Source organism: Leptodactylus fuscus, chromosome 5 (genome assembly GCF_031893055.1).
Source record: "Leptodactylus fuscus isolate aLepFus1 chromosome 5, aLepFus1.hap2, whole genome shotgun sequence".
Classification (NCBI taxonomy): Eukaryota; Metazoa; Chordata; class Amphibia; order Anura; family Leptodactylidae; genus Leptodactylus; species Leptodactylus fuscus.
In genome coordinates, this window is record NC_134269.1 from 104,053,998 (window position 1) to 104,075,170 (window position 21,173).

General features: G+C 39.8%; 1 protein-coding gene across 2 annotated transcripts in view; it reads left to right on the top strand.

Moving 5' to 3' along the window:
• PLXNA4 (plexin A4) overlaps positions 1-21,173 on the top strand; it is a 751,018-nt gene that overhangs the window by 570,758 nt on the left and 159,087 nt on the right. The window contains exons 28-30 of one of the 2 annotated variants that reach the window (XM_075273935.1): positions 11,711-11,901; positions 16,848-17,017; positions 20,831-21,043. The exons of the other annotated variant lie outside the window; for it this stretch is intronic. Of the exons in view, the coding sequence (XP_075130036.1) occupies positions 11,711-11,901; positions 16,848-17,017; positions 20,831-21,043 (574 nt within the window). The remainder of the gene's footprint in view (positions 1-11,710; positions 11,902-16,847; positions 17,018-20,830; positions 21,044-21,173) is intronic. 2 annotated transcript variants of the gene reach the window in all.

Below are 21,173 nucleotides of genomic sequence, written 5' to 3' on the forward strand. Positions count from 1 at the left end.
AGGGGCCACTATGGGGTATAATACTGTGTGCAGGGACCACTATGGGGTATAATACTGTGTGAAGGGGCCACTATGGGCATAATACTGTGTGCAGGGGCCACTATATGACATTATACTGTGCGCAGGGACCACTAATGGATATAATACTGTGTTCAGGGGCCACTATGGGGTATAATACTGTGTGCAGGGCCACTATGGGCATAATACTGTGTGCAGGGGCCACTATGGGAAATAATACTGTGTGCAGGGGCCACTATGGGGTATAATACTGTGTGCAGAGGCCACTATGGGGTATAATTCTGTGTGCAGGGGCCACTATGGGACATAATAGTGTGTTGTGGGGCCACTATGGGACATAATACTGTGTGCAGGGGCCACTATGGGGCATAGTACTGTGTGCAGGGCCCACCATGTGACCACTGTGTGAGGAGGAATGCGGGGAGGGGGGGTGCTCGGGGTCTTCAGCATCGGGAAAGGGGGGGGGGGGTGATGTCAAAAGCTCACCACAGAGCCCCTCATTCCTATTTATGCCACTGATTTACACCCAATTAACATCAGAGTGCAACCCTACCCCCCGCCCTCCAGTGTAATTTGTAAGTAATTCATAGACAAAAGAGTACAATTGGTTTACAGTCACACAACTATCTATTGTAGAGCTTCAGTGATGAAAGCTCCCTGTATGACAAGCAATAATGACAATCTTACTAGGAGACAGTTTTCGCCTGATTAATATTGCTGCTCAGTATGGCTGCTTGCACACTACAGTAACACTACAGACTACGTGTTGTGGATTCTACAGCTCCATAGACTTCTATGGAGCCTGCAAAATTCACAGCTTTGTGCACAAAGAAGTCTATGGAACCGCCAAATCCATGGCCTGGAGGCCCATGAGAAATACTGCAGTGTGCAAACAGCCACTAAGGATACCAGACATGTTTTGTCAGTGCATGCATGCATGTACATGTGTGTGATCCATATATGTATGCGTGTGTGCAAGCACGTGTGTATGGTCCGTGTATATGTATGTGTGAGCGTGCGTGTGCGCGTGTATTTGTGTGTGTGCACACGTGTGATCCATGTGTATGTATGCCTGTGTGCATGCACGTGTGTGGTCCGTTTATATGTATGCGTGTATATGCGCGTGTGATCCATGTGTTTCTGCGTGCACAGAGCAAGTGTCCATGCGTGCGGTAGTTGTGTGAGAGTACGCACGTGCTCTGTTTATCCGTGTGTGTAGTGTGCATCCATCTGAGTGTGTTTGTGTGTGTGTGGTCCGTGCATGTGTGTGTGTGATGTGCATGTGGTATTTGTGGGGCATACCTCCCAACCGTCCCGATTTCCGCGGGACAGTCACGATTTGGGTGACATGTCCCGCAGTCCCGGTTGGAGGGAGGTATGTCCCGATTTCAACTCAGATCTGCGTCCAGAGGACGCAGATCTGAGTTGAACACATATGCGGCTGAAGCAAGGAGCTGACACAGGTCAGCTCCTCGCTTCGCCGCTGCCCGCCTCTCTCCCTGACACACGCGGCTGAAGCTGCTCGCCTGCTCGCTTCGCCGCTGCGTCTCTCTCTCTCGCTGACACATGCGGCTGAAGCGAGGAGCTGACCTGTGTCAGCTCCTCGCTTCGCCGCTGCTGCCGGCTCCTGGCTTTTAGACGCGATGTACAAGCCAGTAGCCGGCGGCAGCAGCGAAGCGAGGAGCTGACACAGGTCAGCTCCTCGCTTCAGCCGCATGTGTCAGCGAGAGAGAGAGAGACGCAGCGGCGAAGCGAGCACGCGAGCAGCTTCAGCCGCATATGTCAGGGAGAGAGGCGGGCAGCGGCGAAGCGAGGAGCTGACCTGTGTCAGCTCCTTCCTTCAGCCGCATGTGTCAGTGAGAGAGGCGGGCAGAGAGCGGCGAGGGAGCGGATGAGAAGGTAAGTTTAATGTGGAGGTGGAACGTGAATCTGGCAGATGAAGGAGAGGACGGCATGGCACTGGGGGCAGAGATGGAGAGGACATGAATCTGGGGGCAGAGATGGGGGACATGAATCTGGGGGCAGAGATGGAGAGGACAGGAATCTGGGGGTAGAGATGTGGGACATGAATCTGGGGGCAGAGATGTGGGACATGAATCTGGGGGCAGAGATGGAGGGACATGAATCTGGGGTCAGAGATGGAGTGGACATGAAACTGGGGGCATAGATGTGGGAACATGAATCTGGGGGCAGAGATGGAGGGACATGAATCTGGGGGCAGAGATGGAGTGGACATGAAACTGGGGGCAGAGATGGGGGACATGAATCTGGGGGCAGAGATGGAGAGGACATGAATCTGAGGGCAGAGATGGGGGACATGAATCTGGGGGAAGAGATGGGAGACATGAATCTGGGGGCAGAGATGGAGAGGACATGAATCTGGGGGCAGAGATGGAGGGACATGAATCTGGGGGCAGAGATGTGGGACATGAATCTGGGGGCAGAGATGTGGGGACATGAATCTGGGGCAGAGATGGAGAGGACATGATTCTGGGGGCAGAGATGGAGAGGACATGAATCTGAGGGCAGAGATGGGGGACATGAATCTGGGGGCAGAGATGGGGGACATGAATCTGGGGGCAGAGATGGGAGACATGAATCTGGGGGCAGAGATGGAGAGGACATGAATCTGTGGGCAGAGATGGAGGGACATGAATCTGGGGGCAGAGATGGGGGACATGAATCTGGGGGCAGAGATGGGGACATGAATCTGGGGGCAGAGATATGGGGACATGAATCTGGGGGCAGAGATGGAGAGGACATGAATCTGGGGGCAGAGATGGAGAGGACATGAATCTGGGGGCAGAGATGGAGGGACATGAATCTGGGGGCAGAGATGGAGAGGACATGAATCTGGGGGCAGAGATGGAGGGACATGAATCTGGGGGCAGAGATGGAAGAGGGACATGAAACTGGGGGCAGATGAAGGGTGTATATGAAACTGGGGGAGAGATAGAGGGGGGACATATAATTTACGGGTTACTGTAGGAGGATTATACTGTGTGCGGGCACATGAAAAATTAACGAGTGGGCGGGGTCAACACAAAAGTGGGCGGGGCTAAATTCGCCGCGGCGCGCTATGTGCGCCACACATTTTGTCCCTCTTTCGGTTCTTCAAAAGTTGGGAGGTATGGTGGGGTGGTGTTTGTGTTGTGTGTGTCTAGAGCAATCTGGTAGTTGTGTGGTGTGTTGTGGCATTTGTATGGTGTTGTGCTTGTGATTTGGTGTATGTGTACTGTCTGTGTGATGTTTATATGGTGTTTGTGAAATGTTTGTGTATTGTGTGTGGTGGTGTGGCCCCTATAGCAGTGACTCTTTGGTGCCATCGCTATAATCTGTCCCTGTCAGTCACAACTGTTGTTTTCCCCCTCAGTGCTTTCACTTTCATTTTTCCCCATTATATGTATAGGGCCTAACTATGGGAGCCCAATCTCATAACGGGGCGATGCTAGCAAGATGTAACATGCGCAGTATTCTGCTCCTGTGGGTGGTGAGGCAACATGCCCAATTTCACCCAAATCGGGTGAGAACTGTGGATTTGTATAGAGCAGACTACTACAGATTTTGAGTTTTATATATATAGATAGATAACCCAAAATGGTAGTGAAACATCAATGGTGAAAATAGTTTAGCACAAGTAAATAAATGAATTGTTTGTAAGTGAAGAAAACCCCTAAAGATGCAAATACTGAATGTAATATAATGCAGTCACCTTATCAAGTGTAAACACGTCCTGAAGCACGTTATGCATATTGGCTTCATCGGGGGGGGGGGGGGGGGGGGGGCGACAAAGCCAATATGGTGAAACGTGCGTTGGGGCGCTAATTGCTAGTTTTCTCAGTCAATTTAGTTGCCTTTTAGAGTCACAAAGTATTTATTTTTTTATAATTAGGGTCAGGGGGCATCCACCTTATAGGGAATAGGAATGGGAAAGGTTATTATTTGGGAGTTGAAAAATCCATGAGATTCTTCCTTGGTAATAAAGGAATCAGTGACTTAGGAGGCCCTCTGAATAAAAGCTCAATGATATTGTCAATGCATCACATCAGTTAACTGTTGGCTTGATCAGGACTCGATTGTAACTAAAGATTCTAATAGAAGACATTTTCAGTGAATGCATCAGCAGTGTACCCTCGCTGCACTATAGTTTAGGACTTTGTGAAATACCGTATGTTGTTCTTTTTCCATTTCATCTAAAGCACATTAAAGCACTGCACATCCCGCTAGATTTATACACATCCATTTCACTGAGTGATCTGAAATTGGTGTCCTTTCCTTTAATAGTATACACAGTGATAATGTTCTGCATGTTACAATAGCAAGTCAGGGTGGAAATGATTTCTAGTTTTATGTTAGATTATAATTATTTGAAAATTATTTCAGACTTGTTTTTGACATTGAAACCCTGTTGCATGTATGGCTCTTATAATTGCATCTACGTTTCTGAACAGAACTCAGCTTGACAATAGAAGGGGGTTTTATGGCATGTCTTATAAGGTGTATGTCTCATGCTGATATTTGTGGTATACTCTTTGAGCGGTTTAGGTTGGAATAATACTAAGTGCTTATAACCAGTGTGTGAGTCGAAACTGAAAACTACAATACTAAGTAAAGTTATAATAGGTTTGACAAGCTCTTGCAGACATATTCCTCTTGTCAGGACGGTGACAGGTAGCTTTTATATTCATCATCGCTGAATGCTTGTTCAATTGGGAATAATAATGATATAGTATCATTTTTTAAAACTATGGTATCTGTAATCCATACAGTAAATTGGTGTTTCACATTCTTCTGTCTCCTCTACAAGTGATTTGTCTTGTGTTCTTTTGCTTTATAACTCCATTGTTTTATCTCATAGTGCAAACTTTTTTACTAGATGAGCTTAGTACATTACCATTTTCTTCAATGTGTGGATAGTTTGTTTTATTAGCTATCATCAAGCTATGAATCTTTATTTGTATGTCTTTCTCTGTCATTATAAATTACTGTTTGTGAGCTATTCAGAAATGATCATTTGTAAGATATGAAAATACAAATATGCCGTATAGTAGCTTAGCATGCACAGGACTTGTAAAGCGCCAGTAAAGGAATAGATCCCTAAGGCCTAATACACACAACCAAGTGTGCCATTCAAAGCTCCAAAATGAGGTGTCCGATAGTCCGTTCTGTTCCGATGAACATAGAGCAGGTCCTATCCTGCTCCGTGTAATTGGAAGATAACGTATCAGAAGCTCCCATAGAAGTGAGTATGTCAATAAATGCAATTTTATGTCATTCTGAGTGTCGTGTGCATGGGACCTTACTGTATACCGCCTATAGATTGCATTGTAATCAATCTGTCTATCCATAGCACAATTAAAGTACAGTTCCATATAAAGGCAATTACTTACACTGGCTATAGCAATCTCTTTTTTTGTAGCAGAGGGACTAACATAAACATTGTAAAAGTAATGGATTAAAAACAGCTGTATCTTACCTTATTGAATAAATTACTGATGTTATAGACCAGTGGTTCTTAACCTTGTTTGAGGTATTGAACCCACCAGTTTCATATGAACATTCACCGAACCCTTCTTTAGTGATAAATAAATATGATTTTTTTTCCAAATTCAAGACATAGGTATATGTTTTTTTTTACTGGTACACAAAATGAACCGTGCATATGGCCTAGGGTTCGATCGAATCCTGGTTAAGAACCACTGTTATAGACTGTAATAAGTGTTCCTGGACTGTTATTAAGTTATTCTTGGGGGGAAGGGGTATTCATCAGAGGTATGGTAGCTATAGTGCAGTTTACAAAAATTCCACTGTGCTGTCTAAATGTGCATGGGTCCTGGTTTATACAGTCCTATGAAAAAGTTTGGGCACCCCTATTAATCTTAATCATTTTTAGTTCTAAATATTTTGATGTTTGCAGCAGCCATTTCAGTTTGATATATCTAATAACTGATGGACACAGTAATATTTCAGGATTGAAATGAGGTTTATTGTACTAACAGAAAATGTGCAATATGCATTAAACCAAAATTTGACCGGTGCAAAAGTATGGGCACCTCAACAGAAAAGTGACATTAATATTTAGTAGATCCTCCTTTTGCAAAGATAACAGCCTCTAGTCGCTTCCTGTAGCTTTTAATCAGTTCCTGGATCCTGGATAAAGGTATTTTGGACAAACAATTCAAGTTCAGTTAAGTTAGATGGTCGCCGAGCATGGACAGCCCGCTTCAAATCATCCCACAGATGTTCAATGATATTCAGGTCTGGGGACTGGGATGGCCATTCCAGAACATTGTCATTGTTCCTCTGCATGAATGCCTGAGTTGATTTGGAGCAGTGTTTTGGATCATTGTCTTGCTGAAATATCCATCCCCGGCGTAACTTCAACTTCGGCAATGATTCTTGAACATTATTCTCAAGAATCTGCTGATACTGAGTGGAATCCATGCGACCCTCAACTTTAACAAGATTCCCGGTGCCGGCATTGGCCACACAGCCCCAAAGCATGATGGAACCTCCATCAAATTTTACAGTGGGTAGCAAGTGTTTTTCTTGGAATGCTGTTTCTTTTTGGACGCCATGCATAACGCCTTTTTTTTATAACCAAACAACTCAATCTTTGTTTCCAAAATGAAGTTGGCTTCTCCAAATGTGCTTTTGCATACCTCAGGCAACTCTATTTGTGGCGTACGTGCAGAAACGGCTTCTTTCTCATCACTCTCCCATACAGCTTCTCCTTGTGCAAAGTGCGCTGTATTGTTACCAATGCACAGTGACACCATCTGCAGCAAGATGATGCTGCAGCTCTTTGGAGGTGGTCTGTGGATTGTCCTTGACTGTTCTCACCATTCTTCTTCTCTGCCTTTCTGATATTTTTCTTGGCCTGCCACTTCTGGGCTTAACAAGAACTGTCCCTGTGGTCTTCCATTTCCTTACTATGTTCCTCACAGTGGAAACTGACAGGTTAAATCTCTGAGACAACATTTTGTATCCTTCCCCTGAACAACTATGTTGAACAATCTTTGTTTTCAGATAATTTGAGAGCGGGCTGTCCATGTTCGGCGACCATCAAACTTAACGGAACTTGAATTGTTTTGTAGAAAGAAATGGTCCAAAATAACTTCATCCAGGATCCAGGAACTGATTAAAAGCTACAGGAAGCAACTAGAGGCTGTTATCTTTGCAAAAGGAGGATGTACTAAATATTAATGTCACTTTTCTGTTGAGGTGCCCATATTTTTGCACCGGTCAAATTTTGGTTTAATGCATATTGCTCATTTTCTGTTAGTGCAATAAACCTCATTTCAATCCTGAAATATTACTGTGTCCATCAGTTATTAGATATATCAAACTGAAATGGCTGTTGCAAACACCAAAATATTTAGAACTAAAAATGATTAAGATTAATAGGGGTGCCCAAACTTTTTCATAGGACTGTATGTGTCGCCGGCCCTGAATGACTGCTATTGATAGTAGAGGGGTTTATCTGGAGTATAATATTATAACTTATCTAGAATAGATCATCAGTATAATACTAACAGCAACAGTGCCGATGAGCAGCTTGAAGACGCCATTGCACAAGTGCTGTTTCTGCTTCACAGGCCATGTGATATCACGTTCATGAGGTCAGTCCGATGACCTGTTTGCAACTCAGTTCCATTCAATTGAATGAGACTGAACTGCAGTACCAAGTACAACATCAATACATTCTACATCTATAAAAGCAGAGAAAAAAGTACAGCATTTATATACATGAGCGTAAGACCCCCAGTGATCTAATATTAATGAACTAACCTAAGGATAGGCCATTAATATTTAATAACCTTTAAAGGTTTTATATTGTTTAAGAATAAATAAACTCAAAGACCCCTGCTTATCCTTCTTATTGAATAATTGTAAAGGAATTACACAAACCCTAAGGCTACGTTCACATCTGTGCTGAAGTTTCTGTTGCAATGTCCATCTGAAAATCATCAGTGGAAAAAGACTTGCACTGACTGTCTCCAACACCAGTTTGAGTTTTAAACCATGCATTATTGTCAGTGTGGACCATTGAACTCTATGTGTTACTGCCAATGTCGTTCTGGACCTCCACTGCACCAGAACAATGGATAACAATCAACCTAGCTTAGCCTCACCACCAAACCAGTGGAGACTATGCCACCATGGACTTTGGACTGTATTTATAAACATAACATTTTTAGTCTATTATCTAACACATGTAGAAATAAGAACCTCCTTCTATGTTGTTGCTTTCATTGGTATCATTCATTTCCACAAGCAAAATTTTCACGCAGGGATATATATCTAAAGTAATTGAGGGGCCTTAACATCTGAAATATAACGCTGAACTGAGGTTATCCGGGGGATTCTACATGTCATTCTGATGTTCAGCAAAACAGTTCAATAAAATTGCATTTTGCGTTGCTGCTGTTAAATCGAATAGATGTATTTTTTATGTTCAGTAGATGACTCATGGAAGGAAGGTACCCATATTTAATGAAAACTATACTCTTGCAGTGTGTGTTTTCTACTATTGCACTTACTTTTGAAGACCATGCTTGAATAGTTTCATGCCCTTAAGTATAATTTTATAAACCATCTGCTCAGATGTTTTGTGATCTCATTGAATTGCATACAGTCAGAGAAAGTGAAACTCGTGCATCCTACTGCTATGGGATTACGTTCAGTGCAGTAAAATACATTAGTTTGCTTTTACTAATTGTATAACATGTTATCGTCTTATGCTGTGATACTCAGAGGCACAATTAGAAAGGATGGACACAATTATGACTGAGGCCTCCCACCACCCAAAGACCTTCAGTACTTGGCAGTAGCCAACATTAAGACATTGTGTGCTATAGATTTATCGTTTGTTTTTATTTTACAGCTCATTTCAAATTGTACATACAAGTTATTAGAATAAATAGAAAACCATACAATAGACATGCCAATGAAGTAATCATATGGCATAATAGTTAACCATGCATGCATGAGAAGACAGTACATGCAGAACTTTTAGAATCAGTGATAGCAGCTTAACACTTATGAGATAATAATATGAGGTGGATACTTTAGTGTGTCCAGTCTTTCCTGCCATGGTATACTTGGAAAAATCTGGTAAATTAGTAACAAGGGTTGTAAGGATTGAGAAAAGTTATGGAAGGATGGAGGCAGGTGATCACATACTATTATCCTATAAGGTAATCTCAAAGGTGAAGAAGGAAGAATATATATTCTAAACATTCTTGAACAAAGTTTCTGTATCTTGCCCAAACCTCCCAAGTTTTTGTAAATGTATGTTGTGATTGGGTCTTCCAGTGAGTTGGTTCTTCCAAGCAATAAACGTGGTCTTCTCTTTGTACCTATTCTTGACTGTAAGGAAGGGATATCACTCCTTTAAGTGATGGAGTTCATGTTGGAATTCTGAGTAATTCCTTGTGTGACAATTTTTTTTGGTTGCCATCTGATATGTTCCTACAATAGGAAATTGTGAGGGAATGCTCCTAGTGTGTGGACTATATCAGTTCCTGAGGGATTAAATGCAGACTCCAGGAGTAAATCAGTACAGCAGGTGTCAGCTCTCAACTTGTGTGGAGCTGTGTCATTGGTGGCACATGATAGTCTGGCCTTTCACACAGAGATTTGAGAGCCCCTCCAATGTGACTCATTAGCCACAGTGCTGAATGTCACCTCCTGCAACATAATTAGTAATTTAGGTGAGGATCAAAGGAGAAAAGGTGGACACATTTCCACTAAAAGATGAAAAGGAGACCTGTGGAAAAGTTCGACAGACTTTTCTCTAGATTACAGAACTTGATGGACATGACTTTGGTCCAGTGGCAAAGTCATGGTAGCTAGGGAAGGATGTAGGTACGTGGGGCCTTTAGAGGACTAGTTTGGAATTTCATCGCTCCAATGCAAACTATAAACAAGAGCCACTGACCTGCCCATGTCTTATTGCTTCCCTGTTTCTTCTTTAGGTCAGGATCACAATCTAAGTGCAACATTTGTATCTCCTATGGGTATAGCTAGGGGGAGAACGATGGGGCAGTGTGGTCTAGGTAAAGGAATGCATATGGAAATAGAACCAGTAAGCCTTTATTCTTTGGTTAAAATAGAAATGTGAATTGAATTGTTTCTCCTATGTATTGGGCTCATTTGCTAATTTAGTTGTGCTCATTTGCATCATCTATAGAAAAAGGGGATAAGGAAAAGGATATAGCTAAATGAGGTGAAGAACTAGCACCCACACTCAGTCCTGTCTGTCACATACTGAGCAAAGACAACATTGTGGGGGTCTCAGAAGCTTAAGTTACACCTGTGATGATACTGCTGCTTTCACGAAAATGGATTATTACTTAGAGGAAAGTATAAAAACGTTTTGTGCCAGTGTGGATACATCATGAAGATGTAGATGTGCTTAGTGGATAACACAAGTGATCCTTTTGTGCACGATCCCTTTAGGCAGAAAATGTCATTAGCATTACAGTAGCAGCATAAATAGCCGTATTAATGTCACGCTCACTAGACAAATGAATGACTTAAAAGAATCAAGGGGCTGCTAATATTGGAGAACCAGATTATAAATCAGTTTTAAACTCATCAATGTTCCTTTACAATTACGTTTTTCTTGTTCTTTTTTGTCTATATTTTTGTATCTTTTTGTATGCTTTCTTGTAAGAAGTTGTTTCTTCATTGCTACATCTTAAAATTGTTGCTCTCTTTTATAGAATTGTTTCATCCTCGCATACTTTTCACCATTAATCCTTTTGCTTTTAATTACAATGATATAGGTCTGTACTGTAAAAGAGTGCTGAATTTTTTCGGCTTTTTCTGCTGATTGATTAAGTAGAAGACAATACACACCTAGTGAACTATGAATTGCCTTCAATACACACTGACTTTCAGTTAATCATTTCACTCTGTCATGCTTTATTGCCAGTAAGCATAACCAGAATAGATAGCTTGAGGCTTGAAGTCTATTATCCTCTAGCTTTACTAAGCAAATGTGTAAATGAGTATTTTATCTTGTTTTCATACAGTAAGATGGGGATTGATTGCTTACTTTTAGATTTAGTATCGATTAAGAAACTTGGCTGGCGGCCCTTTAAAGATCACTTTTCAGTAAGTTAGTGACCTTTGGCAAGTCACTTTCAGGTCACGCACATCGGTCATCTTCATAAAAGCAAATTTCATAAAAATGCCGTAGCCTGCATCTAACTTGTGTCTGAAGTCTGTGATGTATTTTAAAGAATACTTGATACTGTTTCTCACTAGAGTTTGGTTGTACAAGTGTTGTACAAGTCCAAGCAGATGTGCTTCAGCCATTATAAAACTGGTATAAAATTGTCATTATATGCAAGAAGACTCCAAGATTGCAGCTATACCTGTAAAATATAGGACCAATAGAAAACACAGTTGGGATTGATATATTTATATGCAGCTGCAGCCGCTCCCAATCCAGACCTTTATATTGTTTTCATCTCTACCAGTTTCTTGTTTAACTAGTAGCATGGAAGGAAAACTGACAAGGATGTTTTAAAGTAAATCATACTTTAACATTTTTTTATTTGTTTGGACCTGACTCCTTGCTTATTTTTATTATTGATAGTTCAGATGATACATTGGGAAATTGTTTATAAGCTACTTGGTTAAAAACAATTGTACATCACAGTTTTCTTATCTGTTACAGAAAATATGATCAAGTATACTGGAAGTCCCGACAGTCTGCGTTCTCGCACTCCCATGATAACACCAGATTTAGAGAGTGGAGTTAAAGTTTGGCACTTAGTCAAGAACCATGAACATGGAGACCAAAAAGAAGGTGACAGAGGAAGTAAAATGGTATCAGAAATTTACCTAACAAGATTATTGGCTACAAAGGTATGTAATAAATGTCCTGTATACCTTAAACAATTTAGAGACATTTCAGATTGGCATCTAAAGAATTTTCTTCCACAATGTTTGATATTCCTGGCATATTCAGCTGTCACAACTGCATTACAAAGCACATTACAATGATAACCAATATACTTCTGTTATGTGTGTCACTTTTGTAGATTTGGAGAAAAACAACTTTGAAATCTTATGCAAATAAAGTTCTCTATAATACTGTGTTCACAGTTGAGTAGGCTTGGGGAAAGTGATAGACAACTCAAATCTTAAAGAGGATTTCTGGGAATATAATATTAATAATCTATTCTTAGGATAGGTCATCAATATTAGATTAGCGAGGTTTTGACAGGTGGTTCTGACAGCCAATCAGCTGTTGAAATAGGAGCTGAGCTGCAACGCCAAGCACCTCTGCTATACAATGTGCGCTACAGAAGAGGCTATACTGCTCATCCAAACCCTATAACCTCCACATACAGCTTATCGCTTAGAGCGTCACATATCAGACTCCTCACCAGTTTAATATTGCCTAGCTTAAGGATAGGTCATCAATATCATAATTCTGGAAATACCATTTAATATATTTGGAGAGCCACAAATCCTTTATAAGGACACATAATTCAATTGTAAAATTCTTGTTACCAGCAACTACCACTAGGAGGGGTTGCTAAACTCTCCCAAGTTAAAGCGTACCTCCGGTTATAAACAACTCTTCATAAATGAATCGTAAAGGTGAAAATAAGAAACTTTGTAATATATCTGATGAAATAAATATGCTTTGTTCTCCACTTTTCAGGTAGGTACTTTCTCTATATTAGTCCATTTTTTTAGTGGTTATATCACAGGACAACCCTTTATTCGTAACATACATTGCAAGGCTTATTGTAGTTGATTGTGGATTGTGAACACCATGTTTTCTTCTAGTAGCATGCTAAGCTTTTAGGTTACTTGTGACTTTCAATAAAACTTGAAACAAAGTTACTTTCCCATTTCTGTTATAGTTTTCCGCTATATACTTTAGTTTGCCTTTTGTTATGTGTTAGTATGCAAAAAAAAAATATATATATATAGAAATGAAAAGTGAAAGAGCCTCAGTATTCATCATTGCAAAGTAATAACACAAAATAGTGAGTGACGGGGACAGACCTTTTATAAAGCACTCAGAGCTGTCAGACAAGTAAACGGCATCTTTTGGAAAAAGCTTTGTCTATCCCTGCAAGAATTTCTTCATGGAGAATGATTGCATGACAGCTCTATAACTTTACGCTGTTGACTTCTCATTTCTTAAATGCCAGGACTTGCATTTGGTAGCAGCCGCACCTCCTCACATTGTTCCTTCAGCACAGAGCTGAGCACAGTAGACACTGCATAGGAGGAAGCTGTCTTTGTAACATTCCAGTAAAATAAAGGCCTATTAGAGGTATCATTACAATGCTTAGAATCGGGACTTAAACAGTATATTCTAGGTAAGCTACAGAGTAGTGGGGATCCCGGCATCAGTAGGCTCATTTATAGTACATGTATAATCTCATTGAAAGTTATTATGTATAATATTGTTAGGAAAATTGTGTTTGAAACTTACAAAACTTGGCCCAACTTTATCTGCTGTAAGCCAAATCTGTACAACAAAGTGACTGTGGTTATGGATAAGCAAAGCAATGTCAAGATAAAGTAAAATTACTAAGGGCTCGTTCACACGGGGCAAGAGGGGGGGGATTTTGGTGCTGAATCCACATCATAATCCGCCCTCTCACAATAGAGGCCTATGTAGACTGCAAGCTTACTGCCGCTCACGGAAAAAAGAAATGAGCTTCCCTTTCTTCAGGCGGATTCCATGGCTGATTCAGCCCCGGCGTCCACCTCGCGGTAGCACACTCTGGACTAGGCCCGTTCATTTGGGTTTAGTTCATTTGGGCCTGGGGGGAATAAGAGACCTCCTTATCTATGTCTCCTCTAACTGAGCACCAGTCCATGATGGAACTGACAAGTGGAAGAATAGTCCTTCTTCTTCAGGAACATAGGAATTGTATTGTGATAATGCAACAACCAAAAATGCCTCAGGCTGACAAACAATGGGGGCAACTATATACCTTGTTTAGTGCTATTATTTATTTTGAGGTTTAGGGTACCTTTAGTAATACTGACTCCATGTAGAAGAGAATTTGGAGGTAACTGTCCATAGAAATCCATATGTCCATCCATATATATTCCTACAGTTTGTCTGATGTTAGGTCTGTTCACATTATATTTATGCTCAATGTTGAGCATATACATTTGAGTACAAAAAAGGTATTCAAGCGTATCCATTGGTGTATGGCATATGTCTGAGCTGCTGTACCTTAACTGCCATTTTTTAAAGGACAGAATAGTACAGTCTACCATACTATTGTGTTAAAACATATACTGTAATTCATTTTCTCGCAACTTTAAATGATCATTGACTGGAATCTACTTTGTTTTAACCTTCTTTATAAGGGCAAAAATCACTTGCTAAAAAGGTATACAGTACATTAAACAAACAAACAAAAAATAGTATGGCAATATATATATAAACCATAAGCAACCAGAACATTAGAGTCCGGCAAATCAAAAGGGGATCCAGAAAAATATTTTTAGTATAAAATTTAGCTATTATTTTTCCATAAAACAGGAATGGTCATGTTACAGCATCAATCCAGTTAATCCAGGTGTTGGCTTACGCGTTTCGGATCGTTAAGTTCCTTACTCATAACAAAATATTTAATGTACAGTGCATATTAAAATAAGTAGATGAGACCCAAAAATAGCATGTATTGTCTACACTTTCATTGTGCGTATTACACATATACTCCAGATGTAGGAAAAAAATGTGATATAAACAGGGCTTTATCTTGTTCCCTAAGTATATCTTGTACTGTTCCCTAAACTATGAATTGTAAAATAATGAATGTAGACGCAACCTACTTTAAATACATTTTTACTGTATTAAAATATTAGTCATTTGTGTTGTTTGCTGAATAGTATGCAAAAGGAAATCACCAAGTGCAGGTGTCTTCAGAGCTAGAATATTCATATCTGGATAACTTGCATAACACAAGCAGGTGTTGTCGAAATCCACTTTGATTAAATTTATTCCTTTGCTGCTCCCAAGAATTAGTTTTCATCTTCATGAAACAGTTGGATTACCATGTTCTGTCTCTACATAATTTTATTTGAGTTTTTCTTGTTATAAAGCAGTCACACAGTGTACATTTTACATTGTTTGTACCAGAACAAAGCTAACATAAAACTCGGACTGATGCAGTTGTCTTAACATGGCATCTTATAATGTGATGATATCTTGTTAATTCACTTGAAGCAGGAGCAGGTCTGTAGTTCTCAGGTATGGCCTCCAGATAGCGGGGGGAGAATTATTATGTAAAGTCACTAAATTGTGGCTTATTTGCCCAAAAAACTGTCTAGCATGCTGTGCGCCACATTTATGAAATGTCTTAGGCACTTTTTAGACACTTTTCCCGATTTGACTGAAACGAGGCATGGCTTCACGGAAACGGGGTGTGGTTATGTGTGCCAAAAGAGCTTCAAGAAGTTTTAAGCCAACTAATAGTAGGAGTAAACTTAGACTCGGCAGTATAAGAATATGTCAGATTTATCAAACATCTGGCTGGCACCTTGATAACTATAGTGCAGTTTAGACTAGTCTAAGTTTGCACTTTCTTTCTTTTAGACAGTATTAGTAAATCTGTCTGTATTGAAATTTATGTTTCCAACTCTGTATAGTTCCAGCATTGGAGGCAGTTGAAATGGATGGCAAGTGCTGGGTGTCCAGTCTTGCCAATATAATACTAATGTGACCTATCCTAACGATACATCAGAAACATTCAACCTTCCCGAAGCCCAGAAAACCACTTGGTTGGCCAGTTACATTAAGCTTTTGACACTGTGCTACAGACAGCACATCTTATCATTTACTAATAGTTGTTCCTCCAGATGCCTCCAGTTTCTATTCCTGGAGATCCAGCTGCTAAGTTGTTTACTGCCAGCTCTCCATGTGTTATAAGTGAAGCGGTGTATAGCCATGATCACACATGTCTGGTCACATAACCAGATTTTCCATCAATAGCCCTATAGACTCACATTGAAGATTCACTGCGCATGCATCTCTAGGCACCCAAACCAATGAAAAAACTGGGTCATGTGACCCTCCATTAGCAGCCATGTCCCAATGCTGCTTTATTTATTATACATGAAGGGATGGCGGTAAACAGTGCAACAGTGCAGGAGTCACAGGAGGCAGCTGAGTAAACAATTATTAGTAGGCGCCACTATGTGCTGGCTGCAATACAATGCTGAAAATGTTATTAAACTGGTCAACCCCATTAAGAATTGCTATATCTGTAGATAAACATCTACTCTGGTTGTGGATTTGGTGGGGTGCTTGGTATTATTATCCTGTTGTTTGACCCAGTTTTGAATAAGCATTAGCTGTTGCATTGATGGTATGATATTTAAGTCTACAATACTTTGATACCGATACTTTTGGATGCAGAAAGGAGTTCATAGTTGATTCATTGACTGCAGGATGTCCAGGTCCTACATGGTAATTCCTATGGAAGCAGAAAGATTGTACTTGATTTTTCACAAACTGCTTCTGCATTTTATTTATATAACAAAAATTAAGCTAACAGTGTAATTCGTCATGTACTATTGTTATGTGAGATTTCATTTATGTAACCAGGAATTTTTTTATACCCTAATACATAAAACAATAGAATTCAAAGAGCTTAATTTGTGTTTCTCTTGACTATATGTACACTGTTATATATTAGTGTATATTCCCCATGTTGTTTTACATGGAAATTATTATTGCAAAATGCAGGGTAAATAGGGTTAAAGACTAGAACAACTAATGTATTATAATAAATTGTACTTTATTAATCCATTTATTTTGTTGACAGGGCACTTTACAGAAGTTTGTGGATGACTTGTTTGAAACTATATTTAGTACAGCACATAGAGGCAGTGCTCTTCCTCTTGCCATCAAATATATGTTTGATTTCCTGGATGAGCAAGCAGACAAACATAATATTCATGATCCCCATGTGCGACACACCTGGAAGAGCAACTGGTAAGTAAAAAAAAAAAAATGATGGCTAGAATCAAAAAAATTGCAAAGAATTTGGGTTGCTGTGTGATATGTAAAGAAAACATGAATGCAATGACTTGGAAATCTCATATATTCATATTGTATTTATCATAGATCATAGAACACACTTCAACACAAGTTGAAAGTTAGCCATTTTTTCATTTTATTTGATAAAATTGAACTTCTTTAGAAATTGATGCCAGCAACACTTCTCAAAATATTGGGTCATGTCTACCATTGTGTGGCATCCCCTCTTTTTACAGTTTGTAAACATCTGGGAAGTGAGGAGACCACTTGCTGGAGTTTGGGGAGAAGAATGTTGTCTCAGTCTTGTCTGATGTAGGATTATAGCAGTTTAACAGTTCTGGATTGTCTTTGTTGGATTTTTAATATCATAACAGGCCAAATGTTTTCTATTGGTGAAAGGTCTAGAACCTCTATATACTGCCCAGCATTGATAGTGACTTTCAGTAAGTGTAAACCATGTGAAAAAATTTTTTTTATTCATCTGATGACAGAGCAGTTTTCAATTTTGCTTCAGTCCATTTTAAATTAGCTTTGGCCAGAGAAGATCCTGGCAATTCTGGATTCTGTTGAAATGTTTTACCTATATTAATACCAAATATCGATGGGTTTTTGTGGATGGATTCTGCCATTGGTTCCATTGCCAAAGCAAATATCATAATCAACAAAGGACATCACTGGTGGGTGCCATTTGTAGTAAAAAGCATATCAGAAAGAAAGCCAGACACCAGCACACTCGCCTAAGGCGTTGGATGTAGAGCTAATAATACAGATTCAGGTTCCAAATTTATCTAATATACTGGACAGATAACCCCAGTGAAGTGTCGAATGTCTTCCCCACATCCAAAGCCAAATGCAAGAGATTACCCAACTGATTGCCACTCTTCAGCCAGATTTTTTGGGGATTGATGCTCTTTCTGGGCCCTGGAGATAGCTGCAGTCCACCTGAGATAGATAGATGAAACAAAAGTTGTGGTACCATTTGCAAGAGATCAACAGTTTGGTAGGAAAGACCCAGTGATATCTAATATTGTGGTCCCTCAACAGTTTGGTGATGACTGAAAAGTCTCCTCTGGCTTCCAATGTAGCTGCTGAAACATACGGATACAGTGAAATGTTAAGATATGGATCTGGGAGCGACTTTAACTTCCTTGAACTGAACATGAACACCTTCTTATAATGTTTTCATAGGAGCCAGACCTTTACTCTCTGGCGAGTTATTGATAGAGAAAGTGGCATTATATTTACCATTCTCAACAGCACCTCCCTTCTTGTCTGGAGATTGGGGGGTAGAAGCAGAGGAAATTCCTGAAATTGGATGCAAATCCACCATATAACGTACAAGATAATTGTGAACTTTGTGAGTTAGAGTCCTACATTAAAGCTCCTTGGGTGGCGAAAAAGTCTGATTGTTTCCTAGGGACCTCTGATTTAGACTTTAATCTGGTCATCATGGAATTAAGACAATGTGCACTCTCACAAAAAAAAAGTAGTAGAGAAATTGTCCACGTCATACAGAGTACAGTTTTAAATAAGAAGTCAAAAAAGAGAAGAATCACTCCTACTCCGGGGGAGGGGAAAAAAAGGGCTGATTATCGCCATCTAATAGTACAAATTTACTAGAAGGAACTTATGGAGAGTCTGTGGTATGTCAGCTGTAAGTCATCCTCCTTTGCTTAGTTTAAAAAACTAGGGGTGTGAGGATTAACAGAGAAATTTTCTTACATCAAATGTTAAAATTGAGAAATGGGCCAAACAATGGTGCCCCTACCTGCAGGTTCTCAACGTCACAATTGCATAGAGGTCTAATCAAATGGATCAAATGAGCAGCCTCCCAAAGTTAGTTTAGGCACCATGTGGCTGCGGCAATAACGGCTATGTACCACTGCAGCCCTGCAACTTCTTTGAGTGGTGGCCAGAAGCAGAGCAAACAGGTTGCCCTACAAGTTACCAACAGGTTCCAAGTAATTGCAAGTTGTGAGCTGCAGTAAGCTGTCAAGTGTCTCAGCAGTCTCAGTTTCAAGCATCTTTCTAGATCACGGACACTCCCTCATCCACAATCGGTTTGGGTTGTTATATCACAATATGATATCCTATGTGTATTAGTATGTTGCCATCCAGTGGTTATGTTGCACATTGAAACATTTAAATGGTTTTATTAGCATGTTGTGATATTGTTCTGAATTGGTTTAATCAAATCTGAAGTCATTAACCAAATTTTAGCTAAGTTGAGGGTGAGATATGGAACATGAAAGTCAAAAGTTCTAAATATTGTACCCTCTTGCTCATCAGGGTATCTCCAATGTACCCTGCAAATGCAGTGTGAGTAAGAAATGTAATATGTCTTTAGAAGAAACCACAGTCTCTATGTGCTCTATGTCCACTTATTATAAATCATACATACCTATAGGGTCTTAGAGTTGTAACTTTTTCTTTGTCTTACTTTTTGTGGATATACATTCTCATATTGATTCATTCACAATTGGTCTGAAATACACAAGCATATTTAATGACTATAGAAGTGGAGCTTGTGATTTGTTAGTTTATATTTCGTTCTGCAAGATTTGCATCTCGCTGAGTCCCAGTGCCATTCAGTTGGTGATTGAGAATGACAATGTATTTTATCCTATGATCAAGGGCTCAGTGATGCCTGTATTGCAGGCTCATTGATGAGGAGGTCTGTAAGAAGTGACTCAAAGTTAATTTAATCTGATTGCAAGGAGATCATTTCTTCATTTCCTCCCTTCCCTCCCTCCACCCCTTTAAATAAACCTCCTGTTCATTTAGCATGAGTGGCTGCAATCAGTTTGAGATTAAAAGCGCAGATAATGTTAATAATATGCTAATGCTTCATTAGTCAGATACTTATTGGTGCCCAGGCTGTGTGTACATGTCACTGCTGTGTACAGATCCAGCGCAGTGTCACTGGGGACAGGAAGAATCCCACACGCCTAGGCTTCTACTTGTGTTTATTATCTCTACAGAACAAACCTGAAAGGTCCTGATAATAATAGTTCAGAGCAACAGGTTTAACAGTGGGATGCAGGCTAGAGTCCTGTGGGTGATGTATGTCATGTAGGTCTGGGCTGAAATACACAACACATAGGATGAATTGGTTGTGGCTATTTAAACAATCTTCTTGGTCATTTTAGTGCTATCAAAGAAAATAAAACACAACATTCTACATTACAGATACAATTTACAAAGAATTGTGTTGCACATTTTGACATGGATGTTCACCTTTTACCGCTGTATAGTTTTAGATCCAATTCATATATAAATATTTTTGCATAGTCTTCAGGTCCTTTTCCTGATACAGATCCTAAAATGTACTGCATAGACTCTCAATTAAATAATAGAATTTAGATGGTTGACGACCCAACAAATAAGTAGTTCAATATATTTTTAAAAAATTATTAGAAATCAATAAAGGACTAAACATGTTTATTATAGTTGAAAGGTAATCCATGAGCTTTGCCTCTGGACCTACCTACCCGAAGTCCACCTTTTAGACCTGGCATACACTCTGTTCCTCAGTGTTGGCTCCAAATACTAAAGCTCACTGTATACTTGAGATGTAGCTTCCTTCCTCATGCATTTACGTTTTACTCTACTAGTATTGGTAGAAATGCATTAAACTGAGATCTTTCCTACATTACTGACATTTTTATATGAAAATTAAATAACTAGATGACATAAACATTGCAATAACAAAAATTAACAATATTTGATATTTGTTTTATACTAAATATACTTTGTTTCTTTTGGCAGCCTACCATTAAGGTTTTGGGTCAATGTCATCAAAAATCCTCAGTTTGTTTTTGATATCCACAAGAATAGCATTACAGATGCGTGTCTTTCTGTAGTGGCACAGACATTTATGGACTCATGCTCAACTTCCGAGCACCGCTTGGGGAAGGACTCCCCTTCTAACAAACTTCTTTATGCCAAGGACATCCCAAGTTATAAAAACTGGGTAGAAAGGTGAGTGGCAGACATTACTATCTTATGTAACTAATGTTTCGATATCTTCATCACTTCATTACCCTGTATTCCTCAATTACAATTATAAAATTTCTATTGTAAAACAAACATTCATTGGTCTTCAGTTTAC